The 21829-nt window shown below is 38.2% G+C and overlaps 1 protein-coding gene across 1 annotated transcript in view; it reads left to right on the top strand.

The window, feature by feature from the left end:
• LOC138697100 (2-oxoglutarate dehydrogenase complex component E1-like) overlaps positions 1-12113 on the top strand; it is a 42603-nt gene extending 30490 nt beyond the window's left edge. The window contains exons 8-11 of the mRNA XM_069822694.1: positions 710-988; positions 4328-4433; positions 6249-6459; positions 11806-12113. Of these exons, the coding sequence (XP_069678795.1) occupies positions 710-988; positions 4328-4433; positions 6249-6459; positions 11806-11964 (755 nt within the window). The 3' untranslated portion in view covers positions 11965-12113. The remainder of the gene's footprint in view (positions 1-709; positions 989-4327; positions 4434-6248; positions 6460-11805) is intronic.
• Positions 12114-21829: the final 9716 nt, after the last annotated feature.

Raw genomic sequence — 21829 nt, 5'->3', positions numbered from 1 at the left:
AATTGGACTGCTACGCTGCTGACAATCGGTGAAAGATACCTAGAGAATAATAATAACTATTTCGGCATCAGAGATACTGGAAAGGCGTATTTTAGCGAAAATCCCACAATCTATCTTTATAGCATTACAATAGGTTACTTTCTTGTTAAAATTGCACCATTTTCGGACCACACACATAAATATACAGGGTGATTCAGTGACTATATTACAAACTTTTAGGGATGATAGAGAAGACAATTATAAACAACTTTTATAGGCCTATAGAAACCTATGTCCGGAAACCTTTCGTTTGGTAGTAAAAATCCAAGATATGTTAGTCAATGTAACTAGCTAGATTCTAACTGAATGCCATCCTTTTGAAGTTTGGTTGCACGACTTGGTCCTGTGAACGTTGGTGGTATAAGCTAGTTGGCATCGCAAATGATATTTTGATTGATTAAGCCTTGCAACGTTTGCAGAAACAGGTCGTCTGCAACCAAAATTCAAAAGGATGGCCCTGAGTTCGATTTTTAGCTGGTACACTGTCTAACATTACGCTTGTAACTACGAAACGGAACGTTTCCAGACATTGGTTCCTATATGAAAATTGTTCATATTGATGACCTCTATCATCCCTAAAATTTTGTAGCACAGTCACTGAATCACCCTGTATAATGCAACTAAAAAATAATCTTCGGAGCGTTATCAATGAGTGTTGCTGTATTTCTAGGTGCAGGACCCGAACATTCCAGTGCCCGCATGGAACGGTTTCTGCAGATGTGCAAGGACGATCCTGACTATCCGTCATGCCTTACGGATGAAGAGAGCGTCGTCAAACAAATGAGGGAAGTTAACTGGATTATAGCCAATCCAACAACACCTGCAAATTACTTCCATGTCCTGAGACGCCAAATCAAGATGCCGTTTCGCAAGCCTCTCATACTATTTACTCCAAAGATTTTATTGAGAGGAAACACGTTACGATCGGCCCTTTGCGATTTGGCGGAAGGTCAGTTGGTTAAAAACAGACCTTTTTTTTACTAGATACACACTGGGTACAAATTCTAAAATGCTAAATGGAATAAAATAACTTTAAACCGCTTTTAAGCAAGAGATATCCTTTGACCCCGTTAACATTATATTCAGTATGGCATGGTAGAGTCAGAGTTCTACACTGTAACTTACTCCAACCAGAAGAAAGTCTCAGGGGAATGAGACGCAGCGGGGTAATGCTATGAATGAATATTATGTCATAAGATCACACACGTGGGTACACGCATCTCCATTGGCTGACTCTCAAAGCACAAACGATAACACTGATACACACATATTTATACTACGGTACCGTACCTAGTTACAAAATTAGATCACGGTTAATCTCCTGGTATTTTAATCCCTCCATACAGGAAATAACATATGCAGGAGAGCGCATATTTTTTAAACTGACGTTATAGCGGTAATATTATCTATCTACTTCGCTCCAATAGATGACGCAATAGTAAGCACATTCCTTTCACGGTTAATCTCCTGGTTGGAGAACAGTATAAGAAAAGCTGTCGGTGTTGTTAAAGTAAAGAAGAGACGTGACCGTAAAGTCAACCAGTTGGTCAAATTCTACTACCTCTTAACAGATTCTTTCACATTAATGTTATTAATTGCTGTTACTACAACCACTAATACTATTATTACTATGGGCGCATTTTGGAACTTTCGCTGTTCTAGTCTATAAAGTGAATGTCTTTCTTTTCCTGAAGTAATCGCATATTCTAAATTGAAATTTTTCTTGAGAGCTAAGAAAATTTAATACTAATTTATGTAAGTTGTTTAGTCAACTGTCTGAAGACAGGTTTGAACCTCATAAACAGAGATCGTAACTTTGGCAGAATGCCTTTTTAAATGTGTTAAATCTGTCTTCATTTTGAAAGTAAATCTGTACGAATTATACCTTTGTGATTGAAACGTCACAGTTTTATGTTGCCCTTTTCTGCCTTTTTTTTAATATGAATGGCTAATTTATAAAATATATTTTTTTGCCTTTATTTGATTGTTTAGCTATTATTTATTAATGTATTATTAAAAATTGCCTCCAGGCATATGTTAATTTATTTCTATAACCGCTACAATGAAAGTGACTTCACCGAATTTTCTATACTGAACAACAATGTAGTTTATTCTTCCAACACAACAATTACCCTTCACTTTTTACAATTTAATTTCACTCCCGTCAACAATGGGATTTGCTCTCCGCACAGCAACACAGCGTTCGTTATTGCACTCCACAAACGACAATGACAATTTACTTGGACTATTACGAACAACAATGAACTGTAAATCTTAACTAATATTCACAAAGCACTATTTACAACACAGAACTGTCAGTTCTCAGTTCACAGCTCGTTTGTCTTGGCTAGTTCTTCTAGCTCAGTCACTGCGTTCACACAATCTCGAACCCCAGACCTTCAGAGACGATCCGCTGAACTTCGAACTCAGGTCCCTCCAACTGCAGTCCACTGCACTCGAACTCCGGGCTTTAGGCTCCACAGTTACGGACACAACTCAAGTCGCGCTCTAGTCTCGAAGCTGGCTTCACTGCTACACAAGACTAACTTGCTGTCCACTGACTTACTCTCTGACTGACCGACTGGATGACTCTCCAAGTTCACTCGCGTTTCTTCTTTTATAACCATAGCGACGTAGCCTGGAAGGTTCGAGCTCGGGATTTTTCCGCTTCGACGGACTTCTGAACGATTCGGGAGGGTCCGTCCCCCCTTCACTCCGCACGTAGCAGTTTGCTCTCTCCCCACTCCACTCTACTCCCTAAGCCACAGCACATGCCACAGGAAGCAGATGCGCGCGCAACCTCCGCGCCGGCCGACCTTAGCCCTTCCTCCGTCGGTCGTGAGATCGAACCTCACGTGGCCGTCACAGTATATTATTGTCTTTCAGTCAGTTCATATTCTCTTTGCAACAATGAGTGCTGCCGTGCAAAAATGTATAACAGTAAGCGTTTTAATTATCGCTTGTGTTTATTTGACAAGACAACAATGAGTGCAGGTCTAACGTTATTTTTAACGGTTATTTTTCTTTCAGTTTTCATTGCGACGTTGTTGTAGCTAGCTAAATATTTCATATCGCAACATAATCAGTACAACCAAACACAAAAATGCACTTTCCAAGGCTACTGGGAAGAAGATTTCTTTGCTTCCAACAGTAATTGCAACATCGAGTCGAAAATCTCAATTTGCATTCGACTTATGTAAAGCTTTTCTTGCTGCCGAAATCCCTTTGTGGAAAGTGCAAGATTGTGTGTCTAATGCAAGGTTTTTGTAATTGCCTTTTATTGCGTATTTTAGCCATTTATAATGCATTTTTGCCTGCTTATTTTAGCTATTTATTATGCCTTTTTGCCTGCCTATTTTAATGATTCATAATGCCTAAACTTCCGGTTTCTGCTTGTAAATAACACCAATAAGGCATCATTCATGTGACTCATTAAGCATATCCACAGAAAGCTCATACCTTAAGTGTTATGGTAATCATGTGGATGAAGTGCATGTAACATGTAATTTTTCTATGGTCTTCCAGACGTTTTCACTAATAGACTTCCAGTCTCTTTTAACTGTCTATCCCAACGACGAATGTGATTCGCGTGTGGTGGTTCTCCATTAAATTCGCGACAAAATTCACATCGTACACGAGTCAAAGATTCAAATTTTGCCAGTCACAAAACACAGTGCATTTTTCTTTGGACATTCATTTTGTATATTTAATTATAACAATGAAAATTATTGCATTTGTTCAATTGTTACGGTCTTTTATTTCATTCAGTGCTTCAAACTTACAGACGAAAAACTTTAAGAGTTTTATTTTCATCTGGCACCAATATTACATTTCTACCTCTATTCATTCAAAAAATACAATCCTCTGAAACCCCACCATGACTTTTGGGACACAGTGTATTACTAACCCACTGCCCCCAGGCATTTGTATAGTAGGGGCCGGCAAAGTTTCAAAAAATGGTCATTTTGACTTTCCAAAACAGACTTTTCTTTGCACAAGGAGAACGAAGGGGCTCAGAGACCCGACCTTTTCACTGTAGCATCCCCGCATGTTTACTAATAATCAGCAAGGTCGTAGCTCATGTCTAACTGATCAATCTGTAGTCACTTGTTCTCCTTTATTAGTTCTAGATATTTTAGTGAAGTATTTTTTTTAGAGAATAGATCATTCATAGTAGATAAGAATAATGATAACATGATGAAATTTTACTTTCAATTGTTGAAATGGACGTTGCGGAGAGGAAGCCTGTAAGTCATTTAGTCTACTGTTATCTCAATTTTCTTTCCAGGCACAGGCTTTCAAAGAGTGCTTTTTGATCTTGGACCTGCCACTAAGAACCCAAAACAAGTCAAGCGTCTCATTTTCTGCAGCGGTCGAGTATTCTACGACCTATAGTAAGATATCACTAATACAAATATGTTACATTATCAGTAAAGGTAGGAATTTATACCACAACATGAGGATATTAGCTTAGTTGTGCTTAGACTATCGTTATGTAATGAATGACGTGAAGCCAGGTATGACCAGGGAGGACAGAGAACAAAGAGAGGACAGAAGGAGAACATAGACTACAGAGAGAGTTCAGGGAGCGCAGAGAGTGGAAAGAGAAACGACAGAGCGGGCAGAGAGAGAACAAATAGGACAGAGAGGATAGAAGGGACGAGACGACAAAGGGGATAGATAGGACACAGAGGACATAGGAAACAGAAAGAGGACAGAGCAGACGGAGGGGACAGAGAGTAGAGAGAGGATATGGAGAGGTCAGAAAGAGGACAGAGGAAGAATAGAGAAGACAAGGAGGACAGAGAGGATGGAGGGAAGAGGGTGAGGAGAGAAGACAGAGGAGAAAGAGGAATGACAGAGAGAAAAGAGAGGACATTGAGGATAGATAAGACAGATAGATCAGGGAAGACAGAGAGAAAAGTGTGGACACAGACGGAACACAGAGAGGAAGAAATGACAGGAAAGGCCGAGAGGACATATTGAGGACAGAGGGAACAGGGAGGAAAGAAAGGACAGAGGAAAAGCAGAGAGGACTGAGGGAACAGAGAGAGAGATCGGAGAGAATAGAGAAACGACAGAGAGATGATAGAGGCAAAACAAAGAGAAGAAAAGAGCAGAGGACGAAGAGAGGACAGAGTCTAAAGAGGGGACATAAAGAAGAGAGAGGACAGAGAGAACACGAAGAGAGGATACAGAAGACAGAGAGGAAGCAAGTGTACAGAGGGGACAGACAAGACCGAGAAGATAGAGAAAGCAAACAGGAGAGACAGCAGAGAGGCAGAAGACAAAGAGGAATGAGAGGACAGGGGGAGGACAGAGAGGATAGATAAGACAGAGAGAGTACACGTATAGGAGAGAGAAGACAGGGAGGACAGAGAGGGCAGAGTGACGAAAAAGAGCACAGAGAGGACAACTTGAGAACAGAGAAAGGACGGGAAGAAGACAGAGGACAGTGAGGAGAGAGAGGACGGTAAGAATAGAGAAAGGACGAAGAGAGAACAGAGAGAGGATAGAATACAGAGAGTACAGATATGACAAAGAGGTCAGAGAGAACAGGGAGTACAGCGAGGACAAAGAAGTCAGAGGAGAGAAAGTGTAGAGAGATGACAAAGTAAGGTAAGAGACAACACAGAGGACAGAGAGGATAGGGGAAAGACAGAGAAAGGAAAGAGCCAGGACAGGACAGACAGGAGAGAGAAAAGACAAAGGACTCAGAGAAGACAAACGCAGGACAGAGAGAACGGAAAGGAGACAGAACAGAGAAAACGCAGAAAGGACAGAGTGTACACAGAGGACAGAGAGAGAGAGGACAAAGGGAACAGAAAGAGGACTGAGAGAATAGAGAGGAAAAAGAGGAGAGATGGGACAGAATGAGGACAGAAGTGATGAAGGGGACAAATAGGAAAGAGAGGGACAGAGAAGACAGAGAGGAGAGAGAAGACGGAGTGGACAGGACAGAAAGAAGAGAGAGAGGACAGAAAAAAGAGAGGGCGGAGGGAGGACACTTAGGAAAGACAGGCAGGGAGGATAATGAAAAAAGAGATAAAAGAGAGAGGACAGATGGGACAAAAATAGAAAAGAGAAGACAGAGCAAGGGAGAGGTAAATAATATATAATAAATACTCATGTTTATGGTTGCAAATTATTTTTCTATCGGTTACCTAATGTGTCACTAAGATTTAGTGTTTATTGTGATAAATTAACAGCAAAGAGAGAGAAATGAAGAAGCTGCAGACGCACATAGCCATCAGCCGTATCGAAGAGCTGTGTCCATTCCCATTCGACCTAGTGAGAGCAGAGGCGGACAGATATCCCAACGCAGAAATCTGCTGGGTGCAGGAAGAGCACAAGAACAGTGGTGCCTGGAGCTACATCTTGCCTCGCTTCTCTACAGCCCTCCAGGACACGAAAAGAGATGTATGTAATCTTATCATTTACACACTTTTCACTACCACTATCAACACTAACAAAAACATAAAAGCACATACGCAACACACAACTAAATTTCAGAACACACACCCTATTTGATGCACCCCCACCGAGGCACCAAAAAGAAGAAACTGGAAACAAGCACAGAACCTCACTATAAATCTGAAGATGGCGGAAATAAAGCCGAAACTCGTCATTAACCAAAGTAAAATCCATAATAGTTTCAATTAACATAGGAAAGTTGTTTATATAACAATCAAACTCACCGAATCATTAGAAAAACATTTTATTTTTCTGTATGAGGCCTAGTTTGTTATGATTATCTAGTTCTCCCTGAGCAGTAAGTCTTGGTATCTCCTTGGTATCAACTTTCACAGTATGTCCACCTCAACTTTAACTGGTCTTAATATTAGGCTTTAAACCTTAAGGGTGCTATGTATAGACATTTCGCTAGCCCGCGCTACGAGCGTGCTAAACTAACCCCAGGTATCGACTGATTACTTGTACAGGATTCATTTCATATCATATCATATCGCTAACACTGGTTTATGAATACGAAAAACTTTAGTTCGTTGATCATCCACCAGAAGCCCGCGCTAAGAATGTCTATGATTATGGCCCTAAGTAATTGCCTATGATTTACATTTTAAACCATAATTGAATATGTTGTTGTTTTCTAATGCCAAGCGTTTGACAATAAAGTCATTTGACCTCTTGCACTCCAATATTTTTAAAAGATATTATCATGGTCAGCCACTGAAGCACAGATTTTGAGGTGTTCCGAATCCATTTGTTGGTTTGAGTGCACAATGGGCAGTTAGGGGACTGATATATTCTAATTATATGCAACAGTCATGGCCTGTTGCCAATCTAAATGCAGCTACAGACGATTTTCGTGGTAAATCGGGAATTAACTGTGGATTATAATGCAAAGAGTTCCAATATTTTCCCTTGAGATTGTGTTATCAAAAAGGTATCCCCACAGCCTACTATATACAGTTACGAAGCTTGTGTTTTGAGGGTGCTAGAAACAATAGACTGTGACGGCACTATTTTGCATTGCCTGTAATGAGGCGATATTAGCGATCCTAGTGGTGAGCAACTATCTAATGTTTGCATATTTTCTACGTATTGAGCTTCGCGACTGTATATAGTAGACTGTGGTATCCCCGTAACATGCCATGAAGGCACTTGGGGGGCATGGAGGTACAGCCCCATGCTTTCCATGACCTCGGCACTAGAATGAGTTGGTGTGGTCGGCACCACGCTCTGACCGCCTTTTACCCCCGGGAAGGACACGGTACTCAATTTTATAGGAGGCTGAGTGAACCTCGGGGCCGTTCTGAAAGTTTGGCAACGAGAAAAAATCCTGTCACCACCTGGGATGATCGAACCCCGGACCTTCCAGTCGGTAGCCAGCTGCTCTACCAACTGAGCTACCCGGTCTGTGTTATCAATATATATATAAAACTTGATTGGACGCAGCATTTTTCTAAAATGCTTATCATTAGTACCAGTGGTGGCTCCAAAATTTCTCTCAGACTAAAGTAAGTTAATTTTCTGTTTAATACAGTATTTTTTTTATCTCTCTATATACTTTTAATTGACTCCCTTTACTACTTACTTATTTACTTACTTACTTAATGGTGGATTTTAAGGAACCCGAAGGTTCATTGCCGCCCTCGCATAAACCCGCCATCGGTCTCTATCCTGTGCAAGATTAATCCAGTCTCTATCATCATATCCCACCTCCCTCAAATCCATTCTAATATTTCGAACAGCTGGAGCTTCTTAAATATATTGAACCTACGTTCCTATGACGTTTTTGCTCAAAATAACCCATCCAGAGTGGATGTTTCATTCATTCATTCATTTATTTTATTCCATATATATTACATGAGCAATGAAGCTTTAAGATGTGGAACAAGTCAAATATTTTACAATATTACAATTACAATTTTTACAAATTTTTATAGTTTTACAATTTAGTCATTTTCTACAATTTTTACAATTTTGTGCAATTTTTTACAATATTTTGGCGAGATGTAGTGAGATGAGGTGAGATCCGAGGATTCGCCAAAATATTACCCGGCATTTGCCTTTTGGCTGGGGAAAACCTCGGAAAAACCCAACCAGGTAATCAAATCAAGGGGGGTAATCAAATCAAAGGAAATAACCCGTCAGATTTTCAGAACAAATAGCGCATGTTGTATGTAACAAAAAAAGTGTAATACCATATTGGTGGAAAGTTCATAGTTTTCTTAGAAAAAAAAAAAGTATTTTTTTCAAATGTTTAATACCTTCTTATTTGGTAACTATTGCGAGTAGGGTAGTGATTTTTGTCCATATCGATAGAATATCTAATAACAAATTATTTTCCCCTCTGGCATATTTCAATATTGTGGAAGGTTTTGTGTAAATTTAATTTAAAAAGCACTAATTTGAAGTCTTTGAACGGTACGACCACATCGCAATGTTGTAGCAAGAGAGGAAGGTAGGGGATAGTTCACCTTGGCAGACAGATCTGAGTTCGTTGACCTCTTTCATCAGTATTACGAGAATAAAAAACAGTATGTTAGCGGCGATGTTGCCTGACTGCTGGAACTTCCAACTCTCGAACTTCTCTGCCTGTAATGTGGGTGTGTTTGATTGTTGAAAAGTGTTGGAGAGTGGAGTCAAATAGTCAAATAGCACAAAACGTACTATAGGTTTTCTATGTACCCTATCATCACTTTCAATCTGCAGGATTATTTCTCTTCCACTCTGTAGAACTGGTTCCCAAAGTGTGAGTCATACTTCATAAATCGTCCTATATGTTATGTTTTGCAAAGTAATTTTTATTTATGTTGCGAGGGTTTCAAGATTTCGCTTGAGCAAGACGATGGTTAGCAGATAAGACACTGGTAGCGTACGGGAATAAGAGCTGTTTGCCCTGCTTAACGTCACTGAGGAAGCAGTACTTGGTCAGTTAGGGCGATCATCTCATACTCGATGCTGGTGATAAGCTGTCAAAAATATGAAGGCATTATTACAAAAACAGCCCTAGTCATTTTTAATGAAATTTAGTTAAGGACACATTTGCTACTATTTCAAATGTTTATAGACTCCAAAAACGACCCATGTCAGGTGCAATAGCCACAAGGATAAACACCAGTTGTACGGAAACAGCTGACATGTGTTGTTCTATTTATTTTATTGTTCTTCTGAAAAATAGCAATTTTGACAAGGGATGAAGGGTTTTTTCTTGTAATAATGTCTTCATATGTATTGTAATATGGAACATGGAGAGAAATCAATCAATCTTCTTAATGTATCCAGCTGTTTGCTGACAACATAAAGTCCACTATAGTCCACTGTAGTCTATTCAGTTGTTGTTTTTCACGAGAAATTAGGGGTATTTTGATTGGTGTTTATTATAAATGCCTGTTGCTAGTAGCCAGAGTTGGGGTGTAGTCATTATACTGTATACTGCAGGGCTGTGTCTTCTGCAACTGTTACTGATGATTTTAATTTACTTATTTTGTGGTTTATGGATGGACAGTATAGAATGTGTTCCACATCTTCATCATGATTACACCACAGACAAGTAGGATTATCAGAAATGTGAGAGAAAGTTGCAGTAAAATCGAAACTTCTTAGGAAAGACTGCAAATTATGTGAGGAAATGCAAATGAAAAGTATATGACTATTTTAATAATTAGAGTGACTATACATCCTGATTAACTGGGATTGTCCTGTTTTCAGTGCACAAAAGTTTGTCCTACTTTCTTTTTTTTAACGATTTTCAATGGTAACTGTCAAGAGTTGATAATTTTATGTTAATATTAAGCAACTTTTAAATAGTTGTGACAATCAATCGGTAAAAAGGTTTCATTATAGGTATATTTGCACTTCATAATGCTGCAGGTGAATGTTTTTAACTTCTTGGTATGATAGAGTATCTAACTTTTCCACATTTTCATGGATGTTTTTAAAGAAATTACCAAATTGATCAGTACAGTAGTTGAAAAATCTGTAAATAGGTTGAAAACTAAAGGCTGGTTCACAATAAACCGGAAACGACAATCGGAACGAAAACGAAAACGGTAAAATTGTTAAAATGTATACATTTAAATGTGAGCATTCACAATTAACGAAAAGCTTGCCGGAGCCCGAGATCGGGAACGAAGAGTTGGCCAAGTATCAACTTTGGCGTTCACATTTCCGATCACAGCCCACTAGATTCATTCTATTGCTATCTAAAAGCTATTTTGTCGTCGTATATTTTGTAGCAAGAAGAGCGTGACATAACCTATGCATTATTTTGTTCTGTGCTGTGCATCATGGAGCAAGTTTTATTTGATGAGATTCTAATATTGAAATCCTCACGTTTACGATAAGCGGCGCGCCTCGTATAAAGATGAGAAAATGAAGGAGAATACGTGGCTTTTAATAGCTGCATCTTTGAAAATCGATCGGAAGCGAATCATATTTTATTACTGTATTGGTTGTATTACACACTACATATTCACGCTTCAATTCAATAACTACTGTTGTGTTCATTTTTGTTCTATTACAAATGTTTCTTCTCTAATTATTTTACGTTATGGTAGACTTAAAATAGGTTGTGATAATAAATATGCATGGGGATATTTATAGTACCGTACCTAATGAAATGTTTCAGTTGAAATTTCGAAGTTGGTTAACCTGTGTTTATGTTGGCTGCCTTGTACTCATGAGAGAACGCCATTGGTCAATTATACACAAATAACATCAGAATGCGTAATATCGACTTTACATATCGTTATTGACATACATATCAATATGCATAGTCGTCTACGTTCTCGGTTTATTGTGAATCAAAAATTTTCATATTCACGTCCTCTGCTTCTCGTTTTCATTCTAGTTCTCGTTTCCGGTTTATTGTGAACCAGCCTTTAAGGTATTGTTGTAGATGGCAGTTCATTAATGAAGTTAATTCATATCAAATAATTTGTACGAAATAAAACTGATATGTTGCAATTGACAATCACGTATTGTATGTATTAAACACACATTTTCCTAGAAAAACTTAACTCTAAGCACTTTAGATAGAATACCTAAAACTTTAGGTATGTCCCAAGGAAGTAACAACCCATAATAATCCATAGTATACTCATAACTGCGGATTCTTTATAGAATGAGATGATGTGGGGAACATCACTGTCCACCTCCTTTTACCATAAGGAGATCCAGTACTGACTTTGATAAAGTAACTCTGGTACAGCCATGATTTCGTAGAATTTTACTTCATATCTTTAATGTCACTTTTCTAATTGTGGAATAATTATTATAATACATTAACATTTTGTGTAGGTCCTGGTGTACGTTGGTCGACCTCCAGCATCAGCACCTGCTACAGGAAAAGTTGCCACTCACACGAAAGAGTGGAAGCAACTAATGCACGAAGCATTAGACCTGGGATTTCCCACGTCGTCTTCTACAGTTGGGAGGTTTTGGCATTGCAACAATTAAAATGTCAACTCTATACGAACTAAATCCTCGAAGTGTAAAAAGCAGTAGCTCAAGAAGAAATAACTTACTATAAACGAGTTCACTCCATTTAGCAGTATCTTATAAATTTATTTGTGAATGTTTATTAAAGATAGTTATGCAATGTGTTACAAAATATAAATATAAATAAAAGAATAAAACATTAGTGTGAAGTTCTGATTTACGTTTCTTTCCTACCGTGCTTAATATACAGCTCATACATAAAAATATAATTATCATTAGTCTACTGCACTGGAATAACAGTATATGAGCAGGCCCTGGTTCAAATGCTGGTTGGAACAAGTTACTTGGTTGAGGTTTTCTCCGAGGTTCACCTTTAACCAATAGAAACAGAACTGCTGGGTAACTTTCGGCATTGGATCTTGGTCGGAATCATTTTGCCATCATTAATTTCAACTTCATCTTAGTTTCAGGTCAATACAGGATACAGTACCATTGACTTGTGTATATAAAGAGTGGAAGTGAAAGAACACTGTATATTTTCAGAAGGAATAGCTGTAACAAAAAAGAGTATACCATATTGGTTGAAAGTTCATAGTTTTCTCAGAAAAAAAAATTTCCCAAATGTTTAGCACCCTCTTATTCGGTAAGTATTGCAAGTCGGACAGTCATTTTTGCCTATATCGATAGAAAATCTAATAAAGAATCATTTATCTCTCTGGCGTATTTCAATATAACCGACGGTTTTCGTGTAAATTTAATTTAAAAACCACTAATTTCAAGCCACTGAATGCTGCGAACAGATAGCAACATCATAGCCAAAGAGGGCGGTGGAAGATAGTTCACCTAGGGAGACAGACCTGAGTTCGTTGACCTCTTACATCTGTATTACGAGAAGAAAGAGGATTGTGTTAGCGGCGATGCTGCCAGACTGCTGAAACTTCCAACTTAATTTTCTAATTAACCGTGCATTTAATTACAATATATAATATAGGTTTTCTATTCCTTTAAGTGTACCCTATCGTCCCTTTCAATCTGCAATGTTATTTCACTTCGACCCTGTATATTAATTCATTCCCGCAGAGCGCGAGTCGCATGAATTTTCACCTGTTCGGCTGACGCAAACCGCCTCCCTTGAGTAGGGATTTGACCTTTGAAAATAGATAGAAATCTGCTTGAGTAAGATCTGGAGGACATGGTGGCTGTGGATGGACAGCAATTTTGTGTTGTGAGAGATTCGCTTACCAAGAGCGACAGATATGCTGGGGTATTGTCATGATTGTCCTTGCCACAAGTTGGGTCTTTTTCGTAGAACTGGATCACGAAGACGTCGAAGAATTACAACATACGTCTCCTTGCTGACAGTTCGATCCTCAGAAATAAATTCGAAATGTACGAGACCCTGGAAATCGAAGAAAATTTCAAGCATTACTTTCCCCTTCGATCGGTCGGCACACTGAGTCTATAAGCCTGGAGAGTAGGCCACATACCGCACGGACAAGGCAGAGAAGTTGCCTGCAGAGCATGGCGTTGCCATCCGAAGTTCGGGTACTTTGTTCTATTAGTGCGTTATAATGTACAGGGACATAATTTTATTTTTACTTCAATTTTTATTGTACCTGAGTTTTTTAATGTACTTCACTCCCACCCCCTCTACTAGTAAACTTCCAACTATCCACCACACAGAACCGTCCATCACAGTACGTTCCAGAAATATGTTCGCGTTTTCCAGTGACGAAAGAGCTTTCAGTATTGAATCATATATTCGCACAGATACTGTCGTCCATTTGCCTACGTCGCATCCCGGTTCCCCCCCCCGCTTCTGTTCGCCCCTCTGCAAAGTCTAGTAGCTGGGCTGTCTTAGCTCTTTTCTGAAGACATTAATTTCTGTTAGGAATTGGACATCTACGTAATATTATACAACTGTTTGAAATAACTTAAATAAAATGGCCTCGTTAAGTCATTAACTGTCACGTGGTTCCCCCCCCTGTCTACTACCCTGCGACAAAACCACCTGAACGGACAGTAGATAGCATTTCTGATTAATTTTATCTTTTCGGATCGGGCAGAAGTGAATATTAAATTTACAGTACGTAAGATACTCTTTTATAGAGTAGGTATAGAATTATTTCAACATGAGTTACTCGTACGAAGGATGAAAATGGTAATTGGCATTAGGTACCTTAGTCTATAGTGCGATAATATGCACAAAAGAACTGAAGCCTGTATCGAAATGAACGGCCACCATTTTCAAAAATGTGTTTTAATATCGATATAGCTATTATTTTTCAATTTAACTTCATTCTCTATATTATACGCATAATTAATACGTCCGAATGAATAGCTCAATTCGTGAGTAAAAACACTAAATGTTAATACAGTACTGTATTTTGATTAAACAAAAACGTAATGAAAATTATCAAACTCAAAATTGCGATATTTCCTAGTTTACATAAATGGATGAATTACTTTTCTTCCCTCCTATACCTAGTAAAGTGATTTGTATTTTACGCCAGTATCATCGAACTCCAGTCTTGGAAAGGGGAGCAAGCGGTGTTTCCGGTTCTAGACCTTTAATCCGAATATATAGCCAGGTTAATATTAAAACTGTTAGTAAAGATTTAATGATGTCCCTGTATATTGTTCTGAGGAAGCTGCAGAAATCCCAAGGGAAAGGACGCAAAGAGCGTTAATCACAGTCTCCGTTAGAACTAGGTGTAGCTGAATCAATAGATGATATCAAACAGTGAATCATGACACTCAGAAATGCAAGCCTACGGACTTACACTCATTCCTACGAAATGGGTGGGGTAAACACAATAAGCCTCAGGCTGCAGTGCAATACCATATTGCTACACAGAAAAAAGGTCACAATTATACACAAACATCCAGACATCAAGGCTAATCTGTAACAGGAAGAAACAGAAAATTTCACGCTGTCATCATTGAAAGCGGTGATGTAATAATGAAATGACAACATGGGATGTTTTAAGCAGTGGATTATATTATTTGTAATTCATTCTAAAAACATATATATTGATACCAAGTGTCACAATTAAATCCAAACACTCAAGAATTCAGGGTTCAACTGTAAGACGATTATGATGAAAATTTCACACTGTTGTCATTGAAAGCGGAGATGCGAGGAAGTAATAAACGCCAGTGGTAAAAATATTCAAACACATCCGACATCAGAGTTAATCTGTAATAGGAAAATAATGAAAATTTCATGCTCTCATCATCGAAAGAGAAGATCTGGTGACATAATAAACTGCAGTGGATTACATTTATCATAAACTCAGATTTGGATTACACATGTAATCCACTCAGAATTGGATTACATGTGTAATCCATTCTAAAACATACATACTCCTACACAGAAAAAAGTCACATTTACATCCAAACACTCCAGATAACAGGGCTAAACTGTAATATTAAAATGCTGAAAATTTTACTGAAACATCATTGAAAGCGACGATGTCATGACGTAATAAAAACCTGTGGCTTACATTTCTTATCAGCTCAAAAAATGTTTCTATTTTTACATACATCCTACAGTACTGTAGTCCACACCTGTGGAGTAACGGTCAGCGCGACTGGCCGCGAAACCAGGTGGCCCGGGTTCGAATCCCGGTCGGGGCAAGTTATCTGGTTGAGGTTTTTCCGGGGTTTTCTCTCAACCCAATATGAGCAAATGCTGGGTAACTATCGGTGCTGGACCCCGGACTCATTTCACCGGCATTATCACCTTCATATCATTCAGACGCTAAATAACCTGAGGTGTTAATACAGCGTCGTAAAATAACCCAATAAAAAATACAGTACTGTAGGCACTGTAGCAAATTTTGGTGAAAATTAGCCCTGAACGATTTTGTGATAAAAAATGGTTAATTTTCTATTCCAGTGCGATTTTCGGTTTTTCGAAGGTTGGCAACTCTGCGTCTACCCATTTGCTTTGACCAGTGTTGTCAACTGGACGGATGGCTTTGACGGGTGACGGATTTTCTGGCGGAAATTACGATTTACATCGTCTTATGACTTTTTAGCTGCTGTCATTTTTAATTGTTTATTTTTTTTTGCAGGTTTTACTTTTTTTTTGAACAGCCCTACCCGTACAGTACCATGTTAAAGAATCCCCTGTTTTAGATGTCTTCGTAATCAAGTTAGAGGTTGACAAATTGCTATTTTAATCAAGACTGGTAAGTTGTGTTAAAATTTGCTTTTTATTTATATATAGATATAGAATGGATCTTACTTTTCCTTAAATTTTGACGGATTCTGACGGATTTCCAGGTTAGACTGACGGGGATATAATTTATGTGTTGGCAACACTGACTTTGAAGACATGAGGATACTGTCTAATTGTATTTTGGTTAGCGAAGATGAAGTAAGAATAAATCTACCGTAAAATGGATTATGAAGATTAATGTAATGATGCAAATATTACGGTAAGCCTAGTTGGTACTATTCATGTGTGAGCTTTGCATCAGATAAGTGTGTCCGCTTGGGCGCGGGTTCGATCCCCGCTTGGGCTGATTACCTTGTTGGTTTTTTTCCGAGGTTTTCTCCAACTGTAAGGTTAATGCCAGGTAATCTATGGCGAATCCTTGGCCTCATCTCGCCAAATACCATCTCACTATCACCAATCTCATCGATGCTAAATAACCTAGTAGTTGATACAGCGTCGTTAAATAAACTTAAAAAAACTGTGCCCAACATGTGGCATGTTTTTTATGTGATGGAAACTTTTATTCTACTGATGTCATGTCCACAACAGAAGAGAGGCAGGAAGGATGCAAATCTTGTGACATGTGACGGTTTGGTTAGCTGTACACGATTTTCACTATAGGATATGCCAGAATCAGAACAAGAAATTGAGACTACATCGTAGCAACTTTCAGTCCCAGTCCTCAAATTTTTAGTCCGTTTGTATTGTAGTTTTGAAAAATTCGTGTAAAAAAAATTAGGGGAAGCACGAAACATAGAAATTTCCAACTTGTCTTATTCTAAGTTCTACAGTTTGCTTAGGTTAGGTTAGCTTTCCTCATAGTTACGTCGTAATTTTTTTTTACTAAACTGGCGCTGAGGTAGTTCCCTTGGTACTCCGCTTATATATATTGCATATACGAACCTGTGACAGGTTAGGGCGAAATTTTCAGTAAACTGTTACCGCACTGACAACGATTATCTTAAAATACTAAAAAGAGCAGATTTGTCTGTGTTTGTCGAATGCGTATCATCATGCTTACGAAAATGCACTTTTCAGTGTTAATGATTTATTTTGTGTGGACAAGGTTGGAATTTTGGAGGAAGAAGGAAAGGAAACTATCCGTCTTCTGAAATTTATCCAGATTAGGTTTTGTTAGTCTAGGCTTTTGGTATATCTTGCTTAGACTATCAACTGCATCTCCACAAAAAAATCCCTTATAAATTTAACGATTTTCACTTCCGAAATACCGTAACTACTTCAGTGGTGCCTTGAGATGGAAATTGAACCTGTATGAATATGTTGCAGGACTTGAGAACTCATCTAGGTAGGCCTGACTTCGAAGCAGAGTATGTTCACAAGAAAGCCAACTAAACAAGATGATAAGAAGACAGATTATGAAGGTACTGATAATCCGAAGTCTGAGAAGGAAATAGTTATAGCCTAATGTCTGTGAGTACTACAAATCTTTGAACTCATTTTCTCAATTTTTATTACAGCTTATATACCTATACTCTGAAATTAATTTTCCTTCTTATTTTTTTCTGGCTCTATTTCCCGGGGTGGAAGTTCTCTTCCATTCCTTCACTTTCCATTCTGTTTTATCATATCAAGATCTAGCTCTAGACGACATGTAGGCTATGTTGTCCTTGACCAGCATTAGTTTTTTTGTCTCCTAGAGTGAAGTTACCCTTTCCACATTTTCTCCAGTACCAGCGGTCCTTCACTCACGTCATATATCCTATCAATCTTAATTTGTGGATGTATCGTGCCTTACATTGTAGTATTCAATTCTTGTTATACATTTTCTTTGACCATTTCATTGATTTCATGTATGCTACGAATTGGTGTAGTTGTATTCAACCTCCACCGAAAATTTTAGCAGCACTGATTCGAAAAGTACCTCTAGGCCTACTGTAAATGTATTATTTTTTTAGAGCAAGGCATTAGTATTATAGCTATATGAATATGTTACAGATCTTGGGAAATTATCCAGGGAGGACCAGACTTGGAAGCAGAGGATGTTTACAAAAAAGCCACAGAGAATTTAGAAAAATCAAGAGGATAAGAAGACATTATGGAGATGTTGATAATCCGGAGTCTGAGGAGAAAATGGTTATAGCATTGGGCTGTGAGTACAATAAATCTTGAACTCGTTTTCTCAATTTTTATTACAGCCTTATACACCTATACTTACTTACAAATGGCTTTTAAGGAACCCGGAGGTTCACTGCTGCCCTCACATAAGCCCGCCATCGGTCCCTATCCTGTGCAAGATTAATCCAGTCTCTACCATCATATCCCACTTCCTTCAGATCTGTTTTAATATTATCCTTCCATGTCTCAGCCTCCCAATTAAAACTCTATATGCAGTCTGTATTCGCCCATATGTGCTACATGCACTGCCCATCTCAAACATCTGGATTTAATGTTCCTAATTAGGCCTATGTTAGGTGAAGAATACAATGTTTGCAGTTCTGCATTGTGTAACTTTCTCCTGTAACTTCATCCCTCTTAGCCCCAAATATTTTCCTAAGCACCTTATTCTCAAGCATCCTTAGTCCCTGTTCCCCTCTCAGAGTGAGAGTCCAAGTTTCACAACCATACAGAACAATATAACTGTTTTATAAATTCTGATTTTCAGCTTTTTTTGAGAGCAGACTGGATGACAAGCTGCCCAACCGAATAATAACACACATTCCCCGTATTTATTTTGTGTTTAATTTCCTTTCGAGTCTCATTTATATTTGTTATTGTTGCTCCGAGATATTTGAATTTTTCTACGTTTTCAAACGATAATTTTCCAATTTTGTATTTTTATTTCGTACTGTGTTCTGATCACGAGACAAAATCATACACTTCGTCTTTTCAAATATACTTAAAAAACCGCATCTCTTTACTGGCTTCAAGTAAAATTCCCGTGTTTTCCTTAATAATTTGTGAATTTTCTCCTAACATGTAACCTGTTCAATTCCAAACTCTCTCTGTTTTCTTGAACTTTCTTAATGGCATGTTGTAGAGTGAAGTGAAAAGTAAAGGTGATAGTGCATCTCCTTGCTTTAGCCCGCAGTGAATTGGAAAAGCATCTGACAGAAACTGGTCTATACAGACTGCACTGTACGTTTCACTGAGACAAATTTTAATTAATCGAACTAAACTACTCAGAAATGAATAGGGATATTGTAATCAAAATAAACATTCTTAATCACTTGTTATTTATTCTTACATATAATTAAAAAAAAACTAAGCTTTCTAGGGTATTTGTTATACAATACTGCCAAACAGAAAGAAGGAAAAAAGAACCAGGGACAAAAGTTGGAATATATCTGTGTTAAGTATTTATTACAATAAGAACAAGATTGACAGGTTTTTTGTCACATTAGTAACTAGGTGTATTTCCTCGGATATTTCCAACAGCTTGACATCTCTCTGGCATGTTTCGAATGCAATTATCAAACTGGTCTTGTGGTATTTCATTGAATGCTATGGGTAGTATCTCTGCAAGTTCTTTGATGGTAGCTGGGTGTGGTAGATGGTTGTCAAGTTGCCTCTGAAGCAAATCCCAGACATGTTCAGTTGCATTTAGGTCTGGGGACCGAGGTGGAAGTGGAAGATGATTGATCTGAAGGTCTTCCAGGGCTTCCATGACTACTGCAGCTCGATGTGCACGTGCATTATCATCAAGAAATATAAAATTCTCTTGACCAACGGCATCATGCCTGTTCGAAATGCTCTTCCTCACTATCTCCTCTACGTACTTTTGACCTCTCAATGCTCTATCGATTATATGAAGTTCATTTCGCCAGGCTAAGGACACACTGCCCAAACTATAACACCTCCTCCACCATAAGGAACTACTCGTTAGACATATTGCGACAAACTGCGATTACCAGCAGACCTGTATACTCTCTGGCGTCTGTTGTCATTAAAGAGGCAATATCTAGACCAAAGAATACCTTCTTTGATCCTCTGATTGACCCATGCTAATCTTTGTCTGCGATGGATTGGTTCAAGTGCTAGACATTGTAGCGTTCTATAGGACGTCAAACCGTCTTCCTAGAGTCTATTTCTAATTGTTTGATCAGATACCAAAAGGTCATTGTGTTCTGAAGGTTTTGTTGTATATATCTAACTGTAGCAAATGGTATTCTTCTTGCTTGAATGATGATGTGACTGTCTTGTCAAGGCGTAATCTTATGATTTGATCCACTGCCAAGTCTTCTGGTTACCAAACCTGTCTCCCGAAAACGAGAAAGTACTCTAGAAATCACACTGTGGGATGTACCTATCAAATCTGCTATATCAACCTGATGTTCATCTCGCTGCTCTGCATGCCGCTGCATGTTAATTGAAAGAATATTAATGAAAAACAGCAATCTTGTTAAAACACAATTAAAAATTAAATTAGAATTTGGATATGTGATATCAGACGGTACAAAGTCTGATGATTTACAAATAAACAGTTGAATTAGGCTTCAAATTCTTGTTGCTATGCAACTTTCGGTTGTTTTCATATCCAGGAAGATAACACCATAATTATTATTTGAAGAAAATATTTGGAAGTAATTGATATTGCAATATACCTATTCATTTTTTAATAGTTTAATTTCTTACACCTATATTCATCATCATCACTCATTCCAGACACTACACTTACACGAACACTTACACTTACACTCACCCTGGTACACGACATAACTCTCCACAGATACACATTATGTACAGTGTGGCCCGCCGAAGTGGTGTACAACTAGAAAATGGGCCACAGTCCTGCCATCTATCCGCAGTATATGCGGAACCCGAATCACGCAAGTGAAGTGGGTAGGCATTGGACACACACACTCTCTGAAATAAATTTTCCTTCTTAGTCTTCTTTGCGTGCCTCCATTTATTCCTCTTCACTCTTTGGTTTTCCATTCTATTTTATCACATCAAGATCTGACTCTAGACAGTTCATGCATGTTGTCCTTGACCAGCATTACTCTTTTGTCTCCTAGAATGAAGTTCCTCTTTCCACATTTCCTCCAGTACCCTCCGGTCCTTCATTCTCGTCATACATCCCACCAGTCTTAATTTGTGGATGTAAATGTAACAATATCGTGGCCTTACATTATATTATTAATTTCTTTGTTATAACTTTTCTCCGTCCATTTCACAGATTTCATATATGCCACGAAATGGTGTAGTTGCATTTAACCTTCACCGAAAATTTTAGCAGCATGGAATGAGACCTCTAAATTATTACTTTTGTTGAGAGTAAGACATTGGAATTGCGTAATGACTTCAGATGGAAATTATAGCCGTGTGAATATGTTGCAGGTCTTGGGAAATCATTCAAGGAGACCAGATTTGGAAGCAAGGGATGTTTACAAGAAAGCCGCAGAGAATTTAGAAGAAAGAACAGGATAAGAAGGAAGATTATGGAGATGCTAATAATCCAGAGTCTGAGAAGGAATTGGTTATAGCATAATGACTGTGAGTACTGTAAATCTTTAAGCTCTTTTTTCTCAGTTTTTATTGTAGCCTTATCTATATATATAATTTGAACTGGTAATGGAAATTGCGGGAAAACGACTGAACGGATTTTAATAAATGACTCCTCATTTTGAAGCTTGGAACCCAAAGTTTTTCAGAAAAATAGTAATTATTAGTGAAATGTCAATTTTCCTACATCATTTT

This window comes from Periplaneta americana, chromosome 3 (assembly GCF_040183065.1).
Source record: "Periplaneta americana isolate PAMFEO1 chromosome 3, P.americana_PAMFEO1_priV1, whole genome shotgun sequence".
Taxonomy (NCBI): Eukaryota; Metazoa; Arthropoda; class Insecta; order Blattodea; family Blattidae; genus Periplaneta; species Periplaneta americana.
This window is presented reverse-complemented; position numbering and strand designations above follow the sequence as displayed.